This window comes from Hemitrygon akajei, chromosome 32 (assembly GCF_048418815.1).
Source record: "Hemitrygon akajei chromosome 32, sHemAka1.3, whole genome shotgun sequence".
NCBI lineage: Eukaryota > Metazoa > Chordata > Chondrichthyes > Myliobatiformes > Dasyatidae > Hemitrygon > Hemitrygon akajei.
Genome location: NC_133155.1, coordinates 34,525,562 through 34,540,638, shown reverse-complemented (window position 1 = coordinate 34,540,638; position 15,077 = coordinate 34,525,562). Strand labels below are relative to the sequence as shown.

The following is a 15,077-nucleotide window of genomic DNA, read 5'->3' as shown; positions in this document are numbered from 1 at the left end:
TCCAGATAGTTGGTGCAGAAATGATTTATGAGTCAGTAGGTCAGTCTGATGCAAGTTCTCTATTTATGGAGCTCATTCATAAATTAGTTTGAGTTTAACAACAGAACTTGTTTTTGTTACTGGAAGGGATAATGAATCAGGAAATGATGGAAGTTAACTGTTGCCTCTCCTTTAAGATTGCCCAATATTGGTGATTACTCATTATGTCTCGCTCTTTGGTTTGCCATATCCATATGTCCTAGAGGTACAGAGAACAAAACAACTCTCTTACTTGGCCCTAGATTTTAATATTAGCTAGTTTATCCTATTTGAATTTTAGTGATCAGTAGATTCAAAGTTCAAAGTAATTATTGCTATCTGAGTACATGCATGTCGCCACATACAACCCTGAGATACATTTCCCTGTGGACACACTCAGCAAATCAATAGAAAAATCAACCAGAGTGCAGAAGACAACAAACTGTGCAAATGCAAATATAAATAAATAACAACAAATGACGAGAAAATGAAATAACAAGATAAAGAGCCCTTAAAGTGAGATCATTGGTTGCGGTAACATCTCAGTCCCTTTTGTTCAGGAGCCTGATGGTTGTGGGGTAGTAACTGTTCTTGGACCTGGTGGTGCAAGTCCTGAGACTCTTGTACCTTCCTCTTGATAAAGGCAGCAAGAAAAGAGCATGGCCTGGGTGGAGAGGATCTCTGATTTCTGGGTGGTGATTTACACAGGAACTAAGTTCACCAACAGGGACCTAACAGACTGGCGATTCATGATCATTAATATCTCTAACTTCTGGTAATTTCTCTCCACCCCCACTTCTCTCCTTTTCCATTCCCCATTCTGGCTCCCCTCTTATCCTTCCTCTTCTCTTCTCCCCTGCCCATCACCTCCTTTTGGTTCTCCATCTCCTTCATTTTCTCCAATGGTCCACTCTTCTCTCCTACCAGATTGAAGATTGAGGATTCAAGATTGTTTAGTATAATTTCCAGTACACAGTGTAAAGGAGAACAAAATAATTGTTACTCAGATCCAATACAGCACAACAAAACACACCAAGATAAAGAATACAATAATTTAAAAAAAACACAATAAATACATAAGGAGCTTATTGTTTGTCCATCATGCAACAATAAAAACCACTCTAGTCATCTGCAATTTGTAGGTGCTGGACTGGTCTGTGGGTACGCAAATGGCTGGAGAGGCCTGTCCATGCTCAAAGTTCTTTGGCAGTATCAATGCTACAATTTCCCTTTTTGCCTCATGAGACTCTGCCCCCTTATGGAGGGAGGAGTGCCACTCATCCATATCCCATTGATATGTTCCCATGTGCCTGGGTTGGTACCAAAGACTTTTATAGCATAGTTTTCAGGATGCCTTTATAGAATTTCCTTTGGGTTGAATGGAACACGTTCCTTTCTGTAGTTCACCATAAAGCGGTTCTGAGGCCGACTATGGTCTGGCATACGAGCAACATGGCCTTCCCAGTGTAACTGGGACTGTATCAGGATGGTGTAGATACTGGGTAGGCCCACCTTGGTAAGTGCTTCATTGTCAGGGATTCTGTCTTCCCACTTGATGTTGAGGCACTTTCTGAAGGCAGACTGTGTGCAAATGGTTTAGTGTCTTGACATACTGGTGGCGTAATGGCATCAACGCCGGACTTTGGAGTGAAGGTTCCCGAGTTCGAATCCGGCCGGCTCCAAAAACCTGGAGAGGGATGGGCTCCTCCAGGTTTCAGATGCCCAAGGCGATGAGCAATCACCAAAACGATCGGTGCAAAAATCTTGTCATGACGGCGCCCCGATGACTCCACCAGGAGTTAAGGATGCACAAACACACGCACACACACATGCACGGTCTTGGTACAGTCTCCATGCTTATCAGGTATAAAGCAGAGTGGGAAGCACTATGGTCCTGTACACCTTCCCTCTTGCATTTCAGACCTCGGTACGAAGGCTACAGTGTGCTGCCAAGATACGTGAACCTGATTGTGACGTCTGGCTCAGTGTATGATTTCCTGGAATTGACTGATGCACCACTTCAGTCTTCTTGTTGTCGATGGTAAGCCCAAAATTGATACACACATCAGAAAACTTGTCGACACAGCATTACATATCATATTTTGCACCAGCATTGAGGGAACTGTCATCAGCAGAGAGGAAGTCTCTGATGCTATCTGTCATAACTTTAGTTTTTGCTTGGTGCCTCCTGAGGTTGAACAATTTCCCATCATTATGGAATCTGACACCAAAGCCTACATCGCCATCTCTGAAGACAACAGAAAACTGAATACTTTGGCTCCACAATGCAGCCTTGCTTGATCCCATTTGAGTCAGGGAGAAGCTTGGACGTCTCGCCATTGGCCTGAACTCTCACGTGCATGCCATCATGGAATTGCAGCACCGTGGTGATGAATTTCAGTGGGCATCCGTACTTGGCCATGATCCCTCTCTGCTAACAGTGTCCAAGCCCTTTGTCAGTTCAACACAGCAGGACATCCATGCCCTGCCCCTGACGTTTCTCTTGCATGTTGGTAGGTCCACGCTCTTTCCAGAATCCACACTAGCTCTCTGGTGGGAGTCCCCAGTCGAGATGTGATACGTAATGGTTGAGAAGAAGCTTAGTGAAGATCTTGCCTGCAGTAGCCAGCATGGATGTTCCCTGATAGTTATTACTAGATGCTGGTTTCCCTTCTGTTCATACAGATAGATGAAGGGAGCATTTTTAAATTGCTGTGGAATTGTCACTTGCTGCCATGTGAGTTGGAAGAGCTGATGGAGATTTTCTGTTAGCACTGCACCATCTTCCTTGTAGGCCTCAGCTGGTGCTGCGTCTAACCAGGCTCCTTGGCACTAGGGAGCTGATGTATCATGTTCTGGGTCCATCCAGTGCTTTATTGACAGGTACTTGGGGCAGGCAAACAATGGCTTCATCACTTAGAGTCGAAGGACGATACAGATATTCTTAAAGTGCTCAGCTCACCAACGATCGCTGTCCATGATCAGCATGTTCCCAACAGCACTAAGGAGAGGGGATGATCCAGGTGATGTGGGGCCATGGACTTTCTTTTTCCGTGCAGCGTAGAAGTTCTTAAAATCATGCCTATCTGCATAACCTGCATCTCATCAGCTTTACTGCTCAGCCAGGAGTCCTGCAACTCTCACAGCTTGTGTTGTACGGTCCTTCCTGTGTTATTGAAGGCATCCATCTTTGAGAGGGACAGGGTCACTGAGCCCTGAGGAGACAATGTTTCTCATCCAACAGTTGTTTGATGCTGACACAGTTCTCATCCAAGCAGCCCGTAGCAGGCCCCAGAATTTCTGAAGCAGGTGTTGCAGATCAGCACTCGAAGGGTTAACCAAGCAGTTTTCACATTCTGGTTGTCCAGAGGGATGGAGTTCAAGTGGTCTTCCAGAGTGTCAACAAAAGACTGCTTCATGTTGTTGCTTTTCAGCTTGGAGACGTTCAGCCGTCTTGGGGCCTTCTTTCCTTGTGGGTGTCTCTTGGGCTGGATATGGATGTTCAGTTTACGATGAGGCGGTGGTCTGTCCAGCAGTCAGCAACGCACACCCATTTTATCACCATTGTGTCCTGCCTGTCTCCCTTCCTGACGATGATGTTGTCAGTTAGATGCCAGTGCTTAGAATGGGGTCACATCCGCAAAGTTCTCTTGTGGCAGGGAAGGTGGAAGATGGAGTTGAAGACCAGCAATTCATGTTCGGCACATATCTGGACTGGTAGAAGACAGTTGCTGTTGCAGTAGTCAACACCGTATTTCCCAATGACTCCATCGCAGGAGGTGCTGTCAGAGCCCACTCTTGTGTTGAAGTTACCAAGGATGCTAAGCTTGACCACTTTGGGAATAATAGCAATAACTGAGTTCGATTTTTTCATAGAACTTGTCCTAACATCATCTGGGTTACTCATGGTTGGGGGTGGGGGAGGTAAGTGATAGGAGAGCTTCATGGTCATGGAGCTGGAGTTTGCACCCTTTGGAGGTCTGGCAAACTTGCCATTGATCTCCATCTTCTCAGCCTGAAATGTTGACTAATTATTCCCCTCCATTGATGCTCCAGCATTCTGTGTTAGTTGATCTAGATTTCCAGCAACTGCAGAATCTCTTGAGTTTAAGATCGGCTAATTAGTGTCAGTGTAGTTCTTGAGTTGCAACCAACCACAGGGACGGAGGTTCAGGGAAGGATGCTCAGTGCCCTTCAAGGGTAAAATGGGACCCCAGTGCTATTAGATATCTATATATATGAACCAATGAGGATATTGGTCTGTGTTTGTGAGCCTCCAGATCAAGCGGATGTGCCCTTTCTCCTTGAAACCAAAAACCTGAGTGCTCCTGGTGTCACAGAGGCACAGTCCATTCCGAGGACATGGGATATTGAGGGCAAGAGTGAGAGAAGTGTGAGTGTACTGTTGCACGCATAGTTCCAAGTGTTACAATTTCTGCAGCAGGACTGCTGGCCGTGCCCACACTCGACTGACTGTATACAGCACAACATGGTAAAACACACACAGAATTAGGGGGAGAATAACACAAAGACACGTTTCTCTAGTCCCTTTCACGACCCTAGTTGTGACCAGTGAAGTACTTTCGATGTGTAGTCATTGAGTCTTCTCTCTTTTATGCCATAGGGAGACCATTTGGTCCATCAAGTCTAAACTGGTTCTTAGTAGAGGAATCTCATTGGTACTATTGACTGCCCTTTCCCCATGGCTTTGCAAATTGTTCTCTCTTATGTGCCCATTCAGTTACCATTGTTTCTATTACTTCTACAGGCAGAGAATCCCCTAGCTCTGAATATCAAAGTTTGGCCTCACATCCTACTTTGTATGTCCTGTGTGGAAAGTTTCAAACCTGTGCCCTCTGGTCATCTTTTTCCCTTTGATTACCATTCCTAAACTAGCCTTGGACTTGTACACTTAAATTTAGCCTTCCCCGAATCTTCTAATCTCCTAGGAAAGCGGCTTCAACTTCTCCAGTCCAACCTTGTGTCTGAAACCTCTCATCTCTGGAACCACTCCAGTAAACCTTTCCTACACTCTCAGAGACCTTTCAGGCCTCTCAGAAGAATGCTGACAAGGATTGAATGCAGTATTGTAGATGTGACCCAGCTAGTGTTCACACACCTTCAACATAACTTCCCTGTTTCTGTATCTGGGCAAGAGACGGGGTTATAAATCCCTGGACTTTATTGCTTCACTAAGCATTCTCTAAACATGCCAGCCATGTGCATGTATACCCAGACCCCTCTGTGATGTTTCATTAATATTGTCCTCCTTGCCCTCATGTCACTAATCCTTCCATTTCATCCTTGTCTGCTTCTTCAGTCAACCTGATGGTATGAACGTTGATTTCTCAAACTTCCAATGATTTCTGCCATCTCATTTCTCTCTCTTTCAATTCCCCATTCTAGTCCCTTTTTTTTAACCTCTTCTCTTCTAGTGCCCTTTCTTCCTTCCCTTTCTCCCCTGGTTCCTCTCCTCTCCTATCAGATTCCTTCTTCTTCAGCCCTTTACCTCTTCCACCTATCATGTCTCAACTTCTCACTTCATTCCACCCACCTACCTCCTCCCTCACCAGATCTCACCTATCACCTGCCAGCTTGTGCTCCTCCCCCTTCACCTCTGGATTCTTTCTCCTTCATTTCTGGTCCTGAAGGGTGTCGGCCCAAAATATCAATGTTTATTCTCCTCCGTAGATGCTGCCTGACCTGTTGAGTTCCTCTAGCACTTTGTGTGTGTTGCCTCTTCAGTCAGCCTTGGTATTCTTCCTGCGGCTTATCACACTTCCAAGCTTAGTGTCATCTACACGTTCGAAAAGTTTATCTTCTCCCTCACTGACCTATACAGTTGTACCAGGACTGAGGAACACCACCATCTGATGTCCCCAGTTCTGAGTCACAGCTCTTTGCCTTCTGCACAAGCTGATTTCCTCTCCATCCCACCAAAGACCGCTTGATTTGACGAGGATTGCAGAGTAAAGGGAAGGATGTCTGTCTGCGATCAGGAACACGTAACACCATCTCTAGAGTACCACAGATAGATAGTTCAATTCCCTTATTTAAGGAGCAATCACTGGACAGAGTTGAGAAACGGGTCATGAGGGTAATTCAGAGGGATTTCCTCAGACACAGACGTAAAACATGATATTGTGCCGACCCGTTAAACTAATCCAAGGTTGATCTAACCCTTACCACCCACATACCCTTTCCATTTCTCGAAGAAAGGGTCTCGGCCCGAAATGTTGACTGCTTGTTTCCATGGATGCTGCCCGACCTGCTGAGTTCCTCCAGCGTGTTGTGCATGTTACCCTTCCATTTTCCTGTCACCCATGTGTCTATTTCAGAGTCTCTGAAATGTTTCTCTTATGAAGGAGGTACTTATTGGTGGCGTATCAAAACGAGAGTGATGTTTATGAAGCATGTAAATGTACTAGAAAGTTGCACAGGGTAAATGCTGGAGGGTAGTTTCTCTCATCGAATGCTGAGGACTAGAGGGCATTGTTTCAGAATAAGGTTAAGAGGAGGAAGAATTTGAACATCTTTGAATTTTTTGATAAATGAGCTCTTGGAAATTTTTGCCCCAGAAAGCTGTGGAGGCTGAATCCTCAGCCGGTAAGGGGGAGACCGGAACTCTGGGAGCAGGCAGGACACTAGGCGAGGATTGCATCACAGTCTGGTACGGAAACTCCAGTGGCCGTAACTGGAAAAGACGACAAGAAGTAGTAGATACAACCCAGTCTATCATGGGAGAAGCCCTCCCCACCAGACAGCACATCTGTAAGGAGTGCCGCCACAGGAAAGCAGTATCCATTGTCAAGAACCCCCACCATCCAGTCCAAGCTCTCTTCTTCCTGCTGCCATCAGAAAGGGTTACAGGAGCCTCAGGTCCCACGCCACCAGGTTCAGGAACAGTTATTACCCTTCAACCATCACTCTCCTCAACACTGAACTGATTCCACAACCTATGGACTACAACTCATGTTCCAGAGCAGTAAATAATATTATTTATTTATTTGTATTTGCACAACAGTTGTTTATCCGTCACTGTGTGTAGACTTTTACTGATTCTATTGTATTACTTTGGATCTACTGTGAATGCCCACAACAAAATCAAGCCCAGGGTGGTATACGGAGACATATACATACCTTGACAATAAATTTACTTTGAACTTTGAGATCTGGTGAAGTAGGCTTGAGGGGTCGAAAGAGCTGCTCCAATAAATATTTCTGATGAGCTTCAGTTGGTTCTGTACCAACCAGCCTTGAGTGAGTGAGTGAGTGAGTGAGTGAGTGAGTGAGTGAGTGAGTGAGTGAGTGAGTGAGTGTGTGTGTGTGTGTGTGTGTGTGTGTGTGTGTGTGTGTGTGTGACTTTATCTAATACTGGAAATGAATATAGCTGACACCAGCTGCATTCCTTTCATCAATATTTCCTTGCACCTCTTTAGAAAAATCCAATCTGGTCAATCAATATTACCTTTAATAAATCTGCACTGGTACCCTTTTATCCAGCCTGTTTTCTCCGAGTGCCTTAATGCTTTCCCTGATTACTGCTTTTGAACTGCAGTTGCTGAATGTGTTGCTGGACTCATCCCTGAGAAACGATGGTGTGTTTCCTGTCCTCTGGCATCTCTCCTCTCTCCTGGGGAGATCAAAGTACCCGGCAAACTTCTCTGAAACTCCTACCCTCACTGTCATCATCCCATCTCGTCCTGGTGAGCACGCTGAAGGACGTCAGCAGCTCAATCAGTTCATGTTCAGGCTGAGACTCTTCATCGGGAACCCATCTCGTCCTGGTGACTTGTTTAAGCTCTGCCAGCCTCCTGAACATTTCCTCATTGATCTCACCTCAGTTGCTATTTCTGCTATCTCCCCTTCTACTGAGATCTCCTCCTTCTTTCTATTTAGTATTTTAATGATGCCTCCTATCTCTCTGCAACGTACACTTTATTGACCCATAATGTGTCTAACATACAGCGCATCTACTTGTAGAAAACTCTCAGATTATATTACTGTTACCTGCCTTGTGTTACTCACACTCTCACTTCCATTTACAGTTTCCTACACCCAACTACGTTCACAAAGTAACAGTACATGTGCATCTTCACACCTAATGTGTAATTGGTGAAGTTAGCTCTGTTTATTGCCAACTTGATGCTCAATTACCACTTTTACTGCCCTTCTCAAGGATTTAATCCAACATTTAATCCACCACACACACACACACAATGCTGGAGGAACTCAGCAGGTCAGGCAGCGCCTTTGGAAATGAAAATGAATAAGTACTCGACATTTCAGGCCGAGACCCTTCTTCAGGACTGAGGTGGAAGGGAGAAGAAACCAGGGGGAGGAGAATGACACTAGCAGGAAGACGATAGGTGAAACCAATTGGATGGGAAAGGTCAAGTGTTGGAGAAGAAGGAATCTGGTAGGAGAGGAGAATGGACCATAGGAGAAAGGGAAGGAGGTGGACTTTTTTTATTGCCCCATTGATTTGTCCTTTTCAGGAAACACTAAAAATTCTTTTGATTAGTGCAATGGCCCTGGTTAATGCTTTATTGTAGAGTTTAAAAGCAATGTGTATTGGTCTATTGATGAGTTTAAGGACTCTCTATTGAAGACCCCACTTTAATACTTCACTGAAGTTGCATCTTACACCCATCAAAACCCTATTGATGGTTTAATAAGTGCCTTTTCTGCTCTAATGGAGTTTCAAATTGGAATTGGTTTATTTATTGCCACATGTACCAGGATACAGAGAAAGATTTGGTCTTGCATACTGTTAACACTTTAAATTACACAGTGCATTAAGGCAATACAATAAGGAATAAGGTAAAACAATAACAATAAAGTGTAACAGCTACAGAGACAGTGCAGTGCAGGCAGACAATAAGGTGTAAGATGATAACAAGGTGGATTGTGAGGTCGAGTCCATCTTATCGTTTTAGGGAACTGTTTAGTAATCTTATAGCAGTGAGCTGGAAGCTGCCCCTACACCTGATGGTATGTGCTTTCAGTCTTTTGTAACTTTTGCCTGATGGAGGAGGGAAAAGAGAGCATGCCCACGTGGGTGGGGTGACCTTTATCAGTTACTTTCCAAGGCCCTCTTGATAAGGACAGTGCCTATAAAAAGTATTCTGCTCTCCACCCCACCCCCAGAAGTTTCATGTTTTATTGTTTTACAGCATTGAATTACAGTGGATTTCAGTGGATTTAATTTGGCTTTTATGACACTGATCAATTGAAAAATGCTCTTTTGTGTCAAAGCGAAACCAGATTTCTACAAAGTGATCTAAATTAATTACAAATTAAAAACACAAAATAATTGATTGCAGAGTGTTCAACACCTTCAAGTGAGTATTAGTAGATGCACCTTTGACAGCAATTATTCCCTTGAGTCTGTGCGATAGGTCTCTATCAGCTTTGCTCATCTGGACAATTTATTCCCATTCTTCTTCACAAAACTATTCAAGCTCTGTCAGATTGCATGGGGATAGTGAGTGAACTATCAAGTCCAGCCACAAATTCTTGGTTGGATTGAGGTCTGGACTCTGACTTGGCCACTCCAGAACATTAACTTTGTTGTTTTTAAGCCATTCCTGTGTAGGTTTGGCTTTATGCTTGGGAGCATTGTCTTGCTGGAAAATAAATCTTCTCCCAAGCCGCAGTTCTCTTGCAGACTGCATCAGGGTTTCCTCCAGGATTTCCCTGTATTTTGTTACATTCATTTTGCCTTCTACCTTCACAAGCCTTCCAGGGCCTGCTGCAGTGAAGCATCCCCACAGCACGATGCAGCCACCACCATGCTTCACAGAAGGGATGGTGTGTTTTTGATGATGTGTGGTGTTTGGCTTATGCCATGCATAGTGTTTAGTCTGATGGCCAAAAAGCTCAATTTTAGTTTCATCAGAACATAGAATCTTCTTCCAGCTGATTTCAGAGTCTCCTACATGCCTTCCGGCAAACTCTAGCTGAGATTTTGTGTCAGCTTTTTTCCAACAGTGGCTTTCTCTTTGCCACTCTCCCATAAAAATGTGACTGGTGAAGCACTCGGGCAAAGTTGTTGTACGCCCAGTCTCTCCCATCTCAGCCACAGAAGCTTGTAACTCCTCCAGAGTTGTCATGGGTCTCTTGGTGGCCTCCCTCACTAGTCCCCTTCTTGCACAGTTCCTCAGTTTTTGAGGACGGCCTGCTCTAGGCAGATTTACAGCTGTGCCATATTCTTCCCATTTCTTGATGATTGACAACTGTACTCCAAGGGATACTCAGTGACTTGGAAATTTTTTTGTATCCATCTCCTGACTTGTGCTTTTCAATAACCTTTCTGTGGAGTTCCTTGGAGTGTTCTTTTGTCTTCATTTGTTCTTTTGCCAGTTAACTGACTCACCATCAGTTGGACCTTCCAGATACAGGTGTGTTTTACTACAGTCAATCGACTCACCTTGACTGCACACAGTGATCTCCTTTTAACTAATTATGTGACTTCTAAAACCCATTGGCTGCACCTGTGATGATTTGATGTGTTATATTAAAGGGAGTGAATACTGATGCAATCAATTATTTTGCACTTTGTTTTTGTAATTAATTTAATCACTTTATAGAGATCTGTTTTCACTTTGACATGAACAAGTCTTTTATTGCTGATCTGTCTCAGAAAAGGCCAAATGAAATCCACTGTGATTCAATGTTGTAAAACAATAAAACATGAAATCTTCCAAGGGAGGGGAGCGGTGAATACTTTTTATAGGCACTGTAGTCCTCTTGATCAGTTTAACAAGCACCTTCCATGCCTTATTGATTTCTCCTGTGGCCTTGTTTAATACCATAGTTGGTTTAATGGCCCTCTTTAATGACCTAATAACAGACTTAATGATCTGACCTAATGTCCATTAATGGATTTACTCATCTGGAATTACTGGGATTATTGATCCTGTTCATTGTACTGAGCAGGAAGCTTAAATTGGCAGAAGCCTCTCAAATTTCCTGCCATTGGCTTCAGGTGATGTGCTTGTCTCTGTGACAGTCCTGCGGCTCCTTGCCAGCAAACTGATTCATTGACATCACCCAGCCAATCTACTTTAACATAAAATGCTTGAGGAAATCAGCAGGTCAGGCAGGATCTGTGGAGAGGAAGATGAAGATGAAGGGTCTGCGCTGAAAACGTTGACCCTTTGAGCATTTGTGTGTGCTGCTCTGCAGACTCTAAAACTGTCTGGTGGTGTTGTAGTGTGAATCCCTTGCACTGGTTCATGACTTTCTGTCAGTCAGAAGTCCGGTGATTCACGCTGTGCAATTGTTCAGTGACGTTAAGTTAACCATGGTTGAAGTCAGATGTTTTGTGTTTGGTGATTAATGACATTGGAGGCTAGAAAAGCTGCATTACATCAATGATATTAATTATTGTAAAGTAATCGTCAATTAACCACTGCATTTAATTTGAAATCTGATGGAACTACAGTTCATGCTGCTTATGAAATGATAAGAATTTTGTTTTCCTATTTAGACTTGACCATTGGATATCTTTGCTGTTCGGCCCCCCAAGTTTCATTTAGAACAGTAACTGCGCACTGTTAGTGTGAGCTGGAGACGCGACTGGCCGCTGTGAGCCGGCTCATAAAGGTGATTTATTTCACAGCAACGTGCGCAGCAGGGTCCGATGCATTAAAAAAAATATGGAAAAAAGAAGTGTGAAATTGTAGAAGAGTCATAATTGTTTTAGTCAACATATTTCCAACACATTTTTGAAAATCAGCAAAGTTCTTCTTGAACTCTGGCCAATATTTACTTCTCAGCTAACAGTGCTCAAGCAGGTTATCTGGTTATTACCTAGTGGCTGCTGGGAGCTGGCTTTGCACTGATAGTTGACAGGGCAGCCAGAGAGCACTGCTGCCCTACCAGAAGGCATTTCAGATTCATTGAACAAACACATGTACAGCCCAGCAAAGCACACAGTGGCGTGTGTCGTTTGCGTTAACAACCTAAGGATGTGCTGAGGGCAGCCTGTCGGTGTTGCCACACATTCTCTGGCACCCAGGTAGCATGTCCACAGAACCAACGTGAGTGCAGCAGCAAGACTCCCCACGTACACGTGCACAAGCAGTCCGCCAACTTCCTGCAGGACTTCTTTCAAAGGTATTCAGACACTTGTGATACCCCGGGGTAGTGACAAGTCATCTTCCAATCCAAATGTGCAAACTGGACACGGGAGAGGCGGCTGGAATCTGGGGCAATGCAGCAGGCCAGGCAGCGTCTGTGGAGGGAGGCGCACAGCTGATGTTTCAGGCCAAATCCCTTGAAGGAGCAGAGAGGAGACAGGAGAATAAAGAGGTGATGGGGCGAGGTGGGGCAAGAGCCGGCAAGTGATGGGTGGATCCAGGTGGGGAGAGGTGATTTGCAAATGGACTTGGGTAGGGGTGAGAAGGGAAAATGGCAACAGAGGGTGGGAGCTGATAGGTGGAGGTGACAAATGCCTGCAGATGGTGGAATCCGAGAGGAGACGAAGGCATGGAATCAAATCAGGGAGTTGTGGAAGGCAAATGGGAGGAGTGGGTATTGAAGCTCCGTGGGAGAGCTGTGTGGGTGAAGGGAGGATGGACTAGGTGGAGGAGGGGAATTAAACAGGGTGATGGGGTTTGGGGTTGGTGTAGAAGGATGTTGATAGATCAGGAGGGGAGAGAAGTGGGTCAGAGGGAGAGCAGTTTATCTGAAATTGGAGAATCCAATGCTCGTGCCATTGGGTTGGCCTAATTCTTCTCATGTCTTACACTGCTGTGATGATCTTTGAATCAAAGATCCTGCATACTCTGTTAAAAAGTATTTCAGGATATATATTGTATGCATTTCTTTGACATTAAATGCATCTACCTCTCTATTATAAGCTGAAATAACCAGGATTTTCACATAGAGATCAGCAACCATAAGAATGGCCTAATATCTCCTCCTGTGGCTTGTGGTTTTATGGGTTGTAGAGTACCCAAAGACAGTATGGGGTACCATTCCTCTAGTTTGTGTTTGGCCTCATCCTGATAGTGGAGGAAGCAAGGGAGATCAGGGGAATACATGTATAATTTGTTAAAAGTAATTGAGCACGTTGAGAAATTCAATTTAACTTCCTGGGCTTTATAAGTTGTGGTATAATTGAACCTGTAGTGTTGGCACATAGCCTAGTGGATAATGCATCGGTCTAGTGATCTGAAGGTCACTGGTTCGAGCCTCAGCTGAGGCAGCGCGTTGTGTCCTTGAGCAAGACACTTAACAACAGATTGTTCTGTGACGACACCGGTGCCAAGCTGCTTGGGTCCTAGTGCCCTTCCTTGGACAACATCAGTGGTGTGGAGAGGGGAAGGCTTGCAGCTTGGGCAACTGCCGGTCTCCCATACAACCCTGCCCAGGCCTGCACCCTGGAAACCTTCCAAGGTGCAAATCCATGACAACCAGTCAGTGTACTCTTCACCGTGCGTTTATAGGAGTTTGTTAAAGTTTTAGATGACATGCTGAATCTTCGTAAACTTCTCAGAAAGTAGAGGCATTGTAATGACACTTAGGTGCTGCACCCAGGACAGATCCTCTGAAATGATAACAGCAAGAAATTTGAAGTTACTGACGCTCTCCACCTCTGTGCCTCTGAGCAGGAATGGCTCATGGACCTTCAGTTTCCAACTCCTGTATTCCATAATCAGTTGTTTTGTCTTGCTGACATTGAGTGAGAGGTTGTTGGTGTGGTACCACTCAGCCAGTTCTTCAGTCTCCCTTCTGAATACTGATTCATCACCAGCTTTGATTTAACCAACAAAGTTGTTAGCAAGCTTGTACATGGCATTGGAGCTGTGCTTAGCCACACAGTCATAAGTGTAAAGTGTTGAGATACTGAGGCCTAAGCCTTCAAGCACTTTGATTGGTTTTGATGTGAAGATGCAGTCAATGAAAAACCACCCTGATGTATGCATCTTCACTGCCCAGATGTTCCAGGGTTGAGTGGAGAGGCAATGAAATGGCATCTGCTGTTGACCTGTTGTGAGGGTGAGTGAATTGGAGCGGATCCAAGGAGCTGTTCAGGCAGGAGCGAGTATGTTTCAGGATCTGAATTCTTGCATGGGGAAAAAGGCTACCACATGGTGGTATTAGTTCTCCTGACAGTAATTTGGGTTATGTGTCAGCCATGACTTGGTGCTGGGCTTTCGGTTGGACAGAATGGAGATGGCTGTCAGGACAAAGACAATGGGGTGTGGGGCTGTGGCCTTATCTTCCTGCATCCCGGATTCACCCCAACGGGAAGTACCTGTTCAGTCTCTAACTACTTTGTAATATTGTTATGTTTAGTTTCACTATTTTTCCAAAGAATTCCCATTGAATTAATGCCCGTGTATAATTTCTGCAGTCAATTCGCAGTTGTGGAAAAGACCTGCATCGAGGTGTTTATTCTGGTTAGCTCATCCTGCCAGTACTAATGATAAATGAAAACAATTATCCTGAGTTAGTTGGGGCACAGAATTTGCTTCTGTTTTCTAAGGCTAAAGAGAGGTGGTGGCACTGAGTTCCCATGGGAATGATGCTGCACAGACCTCCAATGAGCCCTGTAATGAGTTTACTAGAAATTTGAAATAAAAACAGAGAGCAGTTCTCAGGAAAGGTCATTGAAATCTTCCCACTGTTTCTTCACCCACAGATGCCAACCAGCCTGGTGCTTAATTGAACCCAGCGTCACTCTGACTCTTGGTTCCGCTGGGCCGGCTGCCTCTACTGACCAGGATGCCAGATGTCACTGCTCATGTTGATGGTCCAATCAGAGACCAGTACCCAGGGAAGGCCCCCCTGTCAGCTGACCCCTGCCTCTCCTTCCAGAGGCCGGTAGAGGTACTCCTAAATCGCTGCCCTTGCCCACCAAACCAACGAAAGGAAGGAAGGGAAGTCATGCATTTTTCCCAAGCACAACTCTATGGTTACAATTGCAATCTGGGAAAGGGCCGCAAATTTCTGCAAAGCACGATCCCATAAAAGGCACAATGATCACCAAGGAACAAATGTCAGCAGCAACGCTAGGAGGAGAGCTCCCTACTACTTGTGTCACA

At 44.8% G+C, this 15,077-nt stretch overlaps 1 protein-coding gene across 2 annotated transcripts in view; it reads left to right on the top strand.

Moving 5' to 3' along the window:
* Nucleotides 1–15,077, top strand: part of LOC140719557 (potassium voltage-gated channel subfamily KQT member 4-like) — a 129,296-nt gene that overhangs the window by 21,892 nt on the left and 92,327 nt on the right. The window contains exon 2 of one of the 2 annotated variants that reach the window (XM_073034257.1): nt 11,513–11,595. The exons of the other annotated variant lie outside the window; for it this stretch is intronic. Coding sequence (XP_072890358.1) covers nt 11,513–11,561 — 49 coding nt within the window. The 3' untranslated portion in view covers nt 11,562–11,595. Of the gene's footprint in view, nt 1–11,512; nt 11,596–15,077 lie in introns of those variants that run through there. 2 annotated transcript variants of the gene reach the window in all.